Genomic DNA, 10,129 nt, shown 5'->3' with positions numbered 1-10,129 from the left:
GATCTGCCAACTTTACGATTTTATAATTTAATCCTAAATTTTCTTCCAAAATACCAATTAAATCCACCACTTTATAATTTCTAAAATTTAACCCCTAAATTGGGGTGTTACAAGTTCAATCCCTTGGCCAACCCTTTTTATCATTGTTTCCTTCATCATTCTCATCTTAAATTAAAATAATATGTAAACATTTAAAACTAATTTGTTACTATGTTATTGTATTAATTATAATATTTTTTAATTAAAAGATAACTTTTAATGATTATCTTATGATTTTTTAATTTAAATAATCAATTTATAACATTTTGTGCTCGGATGATTTAACTAACTTATCCTATAATAAGGTGACAATATGAATAGTCCGTTTATCTTAAATAAAACTCTGATGTTAGGAGCTAAAAATGTCAAAGATCTACTAATAAAATAGAAAAAATTGAACAACATTAACACGTTTAATGTTTTTAAAATCAATCGTTTTTGTCTATTTAATATTAAATAAATATTGTTCGTGGGAGCAAGTTACTTTTATAAATCATTATTAAGATAGATTAAATCATAAATGAAAAGATTTAATAAATATTGTTCGTGCGAGCAAGTTACTTTTATAAATCATATTAAGATAGATTAAATCATCAAAGAAAAGCTTTAATAAATATAAATATAACTCGTAAGGAATAAAGTTAGAAAATTTATTTTAGGTGTTATATTTAGAAATTCTATAAAGAATTTTTTTCAATAGATAAAAATTAACAATGAATATCAATTTATATTTAAGAGTATCAATATATTTTTTTGTTGCCCTCTCGGTTCCAAGGCTTCGACTTGACTATTAATTTAGACCGACCCACATCGCACACCTAACTTTGGTGGATGAGTCTCCTAGCCATGCACAAGGACTCGAACTCGAGACTTTGTTTAAACGATATCAAATTGCTAACCACTTGAACCAATCGCTATTAGTGAGTGTTAATATTCTTCTAAAAATATGTTAATTTAATTTTTTTAAAATTTTATATTAAATTTATAAAGAATTTTTTTCAATAATTTTTGTGTTTTCATATGACATCACTCATTGTAAGTTAGCCCTGCCACTGCCATCAGGTGACCTTAATGGTTAAATGAAATGTTGTTCTCCTTTGAAGTCCTGAATTCTAAACATATATTATTTTATAATCACATCAAATTATTTAAAATAAAGAAAAAAATAAAAATAAGCTATCAAATTTTTAGTTATGTTTTCAACTTATGATGCAAGTGGGAGTTGTTTTATTAATAAGTCTCTAGGAGTAGCTTACTTGGCTTCCTCATCCATATAAGGTTGTAAGAAAAATGATTTTCCCATATAAGACATCTACCATATTATTTCTTGAACTACGGCTTTTTATTGGTCTGAAGACGCCGTGCACTGTTAGGGTTTTCTCCATTTGTCTGAAGACGCTATGTAGTCGTGGGGTCTTCTTTATTTGCCTGAAGACGTCATGCAGTTATGGAGTCTTCATATTTGACTTGAAGACGTGTGAAACATCTAATGTCTTTGAGTTGGTACTGAACAATTTTGTATTTGAGTTGATACTGAACAACACCCTAGAAAAATAATCCCCAAGTTAGATTATATTGAAAATGTTTTTTCTTATATCATTTACTCAGCTATTTTCCCTAGTTTACTTGAGAGGATAATTTTTATTTTTAGATACGAATCAGACAAAAAAGACAGATTCCTGTTCTGCCAAGTTTTTTTATACGGGGCAAGACTAGCACGAACTAATTTTTTAAAATAGAAAAAGTAGTATAAAATCCATTGAACCTGAACTTTAATAAAACACAAGAAAGCCAGTTTTGCATCACACGTTTAAGCTTTCACTTTATACTGTTTCATTTCAATTGTTGCAGAAATGGAAGTTCATATTACTTCAAACCAGATGGTTAAGCCCTCCTCTTCAAAACTTCATCTCTTTAAACCCTTCAAGATTTCCCTTTTAGATCAACTCACTCCCGGAATGTACACTCCGGTACTCTCTTTTATGCTAAACCTAGTGATTCCAATATCGACAGTTCCCAATTCGCAGACCAACTAAAACAATCGCTCTCGAAAGCTTTGACTCAGTTTTACCCTGCTGCTGGTCGGGTGAAGAACAACCTTTTTATTACTAATTTCGACGAGGGAGTTCCTTATGTTGAAACCAAGGTGAAAGGTCGACTATCTGATTTCATTGAGCCAACTCAGAAACTAGAGGCAATGAACCGATTGCTTCCTTGTCGACCCTTTCGCTATATTCAAGACTCAACAACAGCACCCCAATTGGCTGTTCAAGTCAACATCTTCGATTGCGGTGGGATTGCAATAGGTTTGTGTGTTTTCCACAAGATCTTCGATGGAGCAACCCTGTCTGCTTTCCTTAACAGTTGGGCAGCTTTCAGTCGTGGCTCGAATGGCGAAATACCAAATCCTGGACTGTTAGGGTCATCGTCACGGCTTTTCCCTCCGATTGAGTCGATGCCGGAAAATGCCGACTGGCATAGCATGTTCTTCAATTACGACAGGCGTATGATGTCAAGGACTTACGTGTTTGATGCCAATGCGATTTCGACTCTTAAGTTGAAAGTGAAAAGCAAAAGCTTGGAGCATCCTTCCCGAGCATTAGCTCTCACTGCATTCATATGGAAACATGTCATCCAGGCATCTCGATCAGCTTCAGGAACTCTAAAGCCAGCTATTTTATGCCAACCCGTTAACCTTCGACCGAGATTGAAGCCCATCTTACCGAGTTATTGATAGGTCCCAACACAGATGATAAATTAAATATGCTAGGATAGTTGTTCTCTTCTGGTGAGAAAGTACCACAAATTGACTCAACAATGATTGATACTTCATTAATAATTCTCTTCTGCTTAAATAGCAGAATTACACCGAAATAAAAGGAAACAATAATAGAAATGCAGACTGACTTGCGGACTAAGAACCGAAACTGCTGCTCATGAAAACAGAGCCTAAAACAGAATAAAACAAAGCTTAAAAATAGAATGACACTAACGGAAATCATCCGCTTATGATAGGCCACGTCGTTCCACAAGACTCCGTAAACCAAATCCCAAATATTTGGGATGATCCGTTACGTGAAGAAGGCATGCAGCTTGACCTGGGCAGTAAGCATGACTGGGTCCGTCAGCATCTACGCAGGAGGCGCGCATGAAGTCAGCACGAACGCACGAAGCGGATGATTTACGTTAGTGTCATTCTATTTTAAGCTTTGTTTTATTCTGTTTAGGCTCTGTTTTCATGCAGCAGTTTCGGTCTTAGTCCGCAAGTCAGTCCGCATTTCTATTATTGTTTCCTTTTATTTCGGTGTAATTCTTCTATTTAAGCAGAAGAGAATATATGAAGTATCAATCATTGTTGAGTCAATTTGTGGTACTTCTCACCAGAAGAGAACAACTATCCTAGCATATTAATTTATCATCTGTGTTGGGACCTATCAATTGGCCTCAGAGCCAGGTTGATTTTACTATGGGAACCAATAAAGAGAGAATTGAACATCTGGAGGTCAGACTCGGTGAAGTTCAAGAGGGGCTACACCGGATGGAGCTGGGCATGGCGGATCGATGCGACACGTTGAAGAGACTCTTAACCGTCTCTCCGAGGTGCTCCTTGCCAACAAGAACCTCCAAACCAAGGTAATCAAAAACCGTGAAGGTCACAATGGGGGACGACTTGTGGTATCCTCCAAAACAGCAAAATTAGAATTTCCACGATTTTCAGGAGATGATCCTACGGAATGGTTCAACCGAGTAAACCAATTTTTCGAGTTCCAAAATACTCCCGACAACCAAAAGGTTTCTTTAGCATCTTACCATTTGGAAGGAGAAGCCAACCAGTGGTGGCAATGGATTCGCCGGACTTTCAAGACGAAGGTCGAGTTATTTCATGGATCGATTTGAAGAGGAACTCTGGGCGCGTTTTGGGCCATCAGACTGCGAAGACTTTGACGAGGCTCTGTCCGTATTCGGCAGACGGGTTCCTGCGTGATTACCAACGGGAATTCGAACAATTAGGCAACCGGGTCAAAGGTTGGACACAGAAGGCTTGGTGGGCACCTTCAGGGTGGTTTGAAGACAGAAATTTCGGAGGAATCCGTATGTTTAAACCACAAACTTTGAAGGATGCTATACGTTTTGCAAGGATGAGAGATGATCAATTAATGAGACAAAGGAGGATCTTACGACCTGGCCCTCCATTACGAGCTCCCCCAGTTCTTCCACCAGCAAATCGGGCAGCACCTGGTGCTCCAGTTCGACGACTGAGTTGGGAGGAAATGCAGCGACGACGTCTTCAAGGTTTATGTTTTAATTGTAACGAACGTTTTACTGCAGGTCATAGATGTCAAGGGCCCGGATACTAATGTTGGAGGGCTACGAGGACAATAACAACGTTATCTATGATGAAGTCAATGAGAAAGAAAGAAATACGGGAAGACACCAGGAGGAGATCTAGAACCAGAGATTACATTGCTGCATTAACGGGCTGGTCAGCGCCCAAGACCATGCGAGTAGCAGCTAGAATCGGTGACCACGACGTCATATATTAATGACAGCGGATCGACTCACAATTTCCTGAGTGAGCGTTTAGCTAACTTGCTGCGATTACGGTGATTCCAACAGAGACTTTTCCCGTTCGGGTTGCCAAGGAGAATCTCTTAGATGTCAAGGAAGGTCGAAGGGGTACGAATCAATTTGCAGGGCACTGTGTTTTCCTTAACTCTTTATTCCCTACCTCTCACAGGATTGGACGTAGTACTTGGGATTCAATGGCTTGAATTACTTGGTGCCGTGGTGTGCGACTGGAAACAGTTGACATGGAATTTTTATGGGAAAACCAACCCAGGAGATTAGTCGGCGTCGACGGGCAAGACATCCAAGCCGCGTCACTCAAGGAGCTAACCAAGAATTGTCGCCCCAGTCAAACGCTGTTTGCGTTATGCTTCCAGATCGCTCAAGCGGAAACACGATGAATATTCATCCAAGCATGCAAAATTATTGCAGGAATTTCTGATCTGTTCATAGAGCCCTCATGCTTACCACCACCAAGGGAAGTTGACACTGCATTAATTAAGGAAGGAACCGAAGCAATAAACGTTCGGCCTTATCGGTACGCACATTATCAGAAAAATGAGATCGAAAAACAGGTCCAGGATATGCTGCAATCGGGCCTTGTTCAAACCAGCACTAGCCCATTTTCATCACCCGTATTGCTAGTAAAAAAGAAAGACGGGAATTGGCGCTTTGCACAGATTACCGGGTACTCAACGCCGCAACCATTAAAGATCGATTTCCGATACCAACAGTAGATGATATGTTAGATGAGCTCCACGGTGCTGCATATTTTACCAAACTCGATCTGCGAGCGGGCTACCATCAGGTTCGGTTTATGTAACGCACCTTCAACATTTCAAGCTATCATGAACTCCATCTTTCGTCCGCATCTTAGAAAATTTATATTAGTTTTCTTTGATGATATTCTAATCTATAGTCCGGATTGGGACCACCATTATTACATGTAAAGCAAACCTTTGAAATATTAAGGCAGCATCGATTCTTTGTAAAATAGCAAGTGTGCATTTGGGCAGCAAGAACTGGAGTACTTGGGCCACATCATCACTAGTCAAGGCGTGAAATTGGATGACAAAAAAATTGCTGCTATGGTAGCCTGGCCACAACCCACTAACATTTCGGAACTACGTGGTTTTTTAGGCTTGACAGGTTATTACCGGAAGTTCGTCAAAAACTACGGTATCATAGCTAGACCTCTCACCAATCTTCTCAAAAAGGGGCAATTCGGATGGCATGAGGAAGCTGGACGTGCCTTTCTTGCTCTCAAACGGGCCATGACGACCACTCCTATACTGGCCATGCCAAACTTCAATGAATCTTTACTATTGAAACGGATGCGTCGGGAGAAGGCATCGGAGCAGTTCTATCTCAACGTGGCAAGCAGTGGCATACATGAGCGAACTCTCGGAGTGGCTAAGAAATCATGGTCGACGTACGCTAAGGAAATGTTGGCTATCATCGAAGCCATACGTACGTGGCGGCCTTACCTTCTAGGCCAGAAATTCTATATTCAGACCGATCAATGCAGCCTCAAATATTTTTAGAGCAGCGAATAGCAACTCCGGAGCAGCAAAAATGGGTCGCTAAGCTGTTGGGTTACGATTATGAAATTACATACAAACCAGGCCGAGAGAACTCTGCAGCTGATGCTCTCTCTCGAAAACAGGGCAGTCCCGTCCTTCAAAATATTTTTTTCCGCAAGTTAGCTTGTGGGAAGAAATTAAAAGAGCTGCAGAAAAGGACCCCTACATCCAAGCAAAAAGCCGTGTGGCCACAGAACAACCTGGAAGTTCGTATACGTGGTGCAAAGGACTCTTACTCTACAAAGGTAGGATTATTGTTCCAAACGACACAGCTTTACGGGCTAAATTGCTGCACGAGATGCATGACACCAAGGTGGGGGTCATTCGGGTGTCTTACGTACATTTAAGAAGCTGGGACAACAATTTTACTGGCCGGGGATGCATGGAGCAGTGCAAAACTACGTAAAGGGATGTGAAGTTTGCCAGAAAATTAAACCGAAACTTGGCTCCAGCTGGACTCCTTCAGCCACTACCCATTCCGTGCCAAGTATGGGACGACATCTCCTAGATTTTATTGAAGGGTTACCGACCTCACAAGGAAGAGACACCATAATGGTAGTTGTCGACAGATTCAGTAAGTTCGCACATTTCCTAACCTTAAGCCATCCTTTCACTGCAAAAAATGTGGCAGAAAAATTTGTCGAAGGCATTATCAAGCTTCACGGAATGCCCAAGTCAATTGTTAGTGATCGGGATCTGATTTTCATCAGCAATTTTTGGCAAGAATTCTTCAAGATGTCGGGCACCAAACTGAAGCTCAGTTCCTCATACCATCCCCAAACGGATGGCCAAACGGAAGTCATCAACCGTTGCGTCGAACAGTATCTACGGTGTTTTGTTCATCAGTGGCCACGGAAATGGTGTTCATACTTACCATGGGCTGAATATTGGTATAATACAACATACCACATTTCGACTGGAATGACTCCTTTCTAAGCGCTGTATGGGCGGTTACCACCCTCTATTCTGACGTACAAAGATGGTCTCTCTCCAGTAGACGAAGTTGACCAACAACTCATGCGCCGAGATGAACTGCTACGGCAATTAAAGGTTAATTTAGAGAGATCGCAGAATCGAATGAAGCAGTTGGCAGATCGAAAACGGAGGGACATTACGTTCAATATCGGTGACTGGGTGCTGTTGAAGCTACATCCATATCGCCAGCAAACGGTCTTTAAACGGATCCACCAAAAACTTGCTAGCCGTTTTTCGGACCCTATCAGATTCTCGAGAGAATTGGGCCAGTCGCATATAAATTAAAGCTGCCGGAGGAAGCACGCGTTCACCGTGTTTCATGTATCGCTACTTAAAAGCTACCAGCTTAATGAGGACGTCAATCGGGAGAGGGCTGAAACTAAACGAGTGGAGCTACCACCTTTCTCCGACGATGGGGTAGTCATCTTAGAACCTCAAACTATTTAGATTACCGATGGCTCAAGCAAGGGACTCAGCTGGTTGAAGAAGGCTTGGTGCAATGGAAACACCTTCCACCCGAAGAGGCAACGTGGGAATCAACAGCCAAGCTGAAGGAAATGTTTCCGCGTCTGGACCTTGAGGACAAGGATCCGCTTGTTGGGGGAAGTAATGATAGGCCACGTCGTTCCACAAGACTCCGTAAACCAAATCCCAAATATTTGGGATGATCCGTTACGTGAAGAAGGCATGCAGCTTGACTGGGTCAGTAAGCATGACTGGGTCCGTCAGCATCTACGCAGGAGGCGCGCATGAAGTCAGCACGAACGCACGAAGCGGATGATTTCCGTTAGTGTCATTCTATTTTTAAGCTTTGTTTTATTCTGTTTTAGGCTCTGTTTTCATGAGCAGCAGTTTCGGTTCTTAGTCCGCAAGTCAGTCCGCATTTCTATTATTGTTTCCTTTATTTCGGTGTAATTTGCTATTTAAGCAGAAGAGAATTATTAATGAAGTATCAATCATTGTTGAGTCAATTTGTGGTACTTTCTCACCAGAAGAGAACAACTATCCTAGCATATTTAATTTATCATCTGTGTTGGCTCCACTCGTTTAGTTTCAGCCCTCTCCCGATTGACGTCCTCATTAAGCTGGTAGCTTTTAAGTAGCGATACATGAAACACCGGGTGAACGCGTGCTTCCTCCGGCAGCTTTAATTTATATGCGACTGGCCCAATTCTCTCGAGAATCTGATAGGGTCCGAAAAAACGGTTAGCAAGTTTTTGGTGGATCCGTTTAAAGACCGTTTGCTGGCGATGGATGTAGCTTCAACAGCACCCAGTCACGATATTGAACGTAATGTCCCTCCGTTTTCGATCTGCCAACTGCTTCATTCGATTCTGCGATCTCTCTAAATTAACCTTTAATTGCCGTAGCAGTTCATCTCGGCGCATGAGTTGTTGGTCAACTTCGTCTACTGGAGAGAGACCATCTTTGTACGTCGGAATAGAGGGTGGTAACCACCCATACAGCGCTTGGAAAGGAGTCATTCCAGTCGAAATGTGGTATGTTGTATTGTACCAATATTCAGCCCATGGTAAGTATGAACACCATTTCCGTGGCCACTGATGAACAAAACACCGTAGATACTGTTCGACGCAACGGTTGATGACTTCCGTTTGGCCATCCGTTTGGGGATGGTATGAGGAACTGAGCTTCAGTTTGGTGCCCGACATCTTGAAGAATTCTTGCCAAAAATTGCTGATGAAAATCGGATCCCGATCACTAACAATTGACTTGGGCATTCCGTGAAGCTTGATAATGCCTTCGACAAATTTTTCTGCCACATTTTTTGCAGTGAAAGGATGGCTTAAGGTTAGGAAATGTGCGAACTTACTGAATCTGTCGACAACTACCATTATGGTGTCTCTTCCTTGTGAGGTCGGTAACCATTCAATAAAATCTAGGGAGATGTCGTCCCATACTTGGCACGGAATGGGTAGTGGCTGAAGGAGTCCAGCTGGAGCCAAGGTTTCGGTTTTAATTTTCTGGCAAACTTCACATCCCTTTACGTAGTTTTGCACTGCTCCATGCATCCCCGGCCAGTAAAATTGTTGTCCCAGCTTCTTAAATGTACGTAAGACACCCGAATGACCCCCCACCTTGGTGTCATGCATCTCGTGCAGCAATTTAGCCCGTAAAGCTGTGTCGTTGGAACAATAATCCTGCCTTTGTAGCGTAAGAGTCCTTTGCACCACGTATACGAACTTCCAGGTTGTTCTGTGGCCACACGGCTTTTTGCTTGGATGTAGGGGTCCTTTTCTGCAGCTCTTTTAATTCTTCCCACAAGCTAACTTGCGGAAAAAAAATATTTTGAAGGACGGGACTGCCCTGTTTTCGAGAGAGAGCATCAGCTGCAGAGTTCTCTCGGCCTGGTTTGTATGTAATTTCATAATCGTAACCCAACAGCTTAGCGACCCATTTTTGCTGCTCCGGAGTTGCTATTCGCTGCTCTAAAAAATATTTGAGGCTACATTGATCGGTCTGAATATAGAATTTCTGGCCTAGAAGGTAAGGCCGCCACGTACGTATGGCTTCGATGATAGCCAACATTTCCTTAGCGTATGTCGACCATGATTTCTTAGCCACTCCGAGAGTTCGGCTCATGTATGCCACTGGCTTGCCACGTTGAGATAGAACTGCTCCGATGCCTTCTCCCGACGCATCCGTTTCAATAGTAAAAGATTCATTGAAGTTTGGCATGGCCAGTATAGGAGTGGTCATCATGGCCCGTTTGAGAGCAAGAAAGGCACGTCCAGCTTCCTCATGCCATCCGAATTGCCCCTTTTTGAGAAGATTGGTGAGAGGTCTAGCTATGATACCGTAGTTTTGACGAACTTCCGGTAATAACCTGTCAAGCCTAAAAAACCACGTAGTTCCGAAATGTTAGTGGGTTGTGGCCAGGCTACCATAGCAGCAATTTTTTTGTCATCCACTTTCACGCCTTAACTATTGATGATGTGGCCCAAGTA

General features: G+C 41.8%; 1 protein-coding gene across 1 annotated transcript; it reads left to right on the top strand.

Moving 5' to 3' along the window:
- The first annotated feature begins 1,892 nt into the window (after positions 1-1,892).
- On the top strand, positions 1,893-2,773 carry LOC120143036 (vinorine synthase-like). The gene is made up of 2 exons (XM_039157489.1): positions 1,893-1,999; positions 2,053-2,773. The coding sequence occupies exons 1-2, from the start codon at positions 1,893-1,895 to the stop codon at positions 2,771-2,773; spliced, it is 828 nt and encodes a 275-aa protein (XP_039013420.1).
- Positions 2,774-10,129: the final 7,356 nt, after the last annotated feature.

Source organism: Hibiscus syriacus, unplaced genomic scaffold (genome assembly GCF_006381635.1).
Source record: "Hibiscus syriacus cultivar Baekdansim isolate YM2019G1 unplaced genomic scaffold, ASM638163v2 tig00000205_pilon, whole genome shotgun sequence".
NCBI lineage: Eukaryota > Viridiplantae > Streptophyta > Magnoliopsida > Malvales > Malvaceae > Hibiscus > Hibiscus syriacus.
This window is presented reverse-complemented; position numbering and strand designations above follow the sequence as displayed.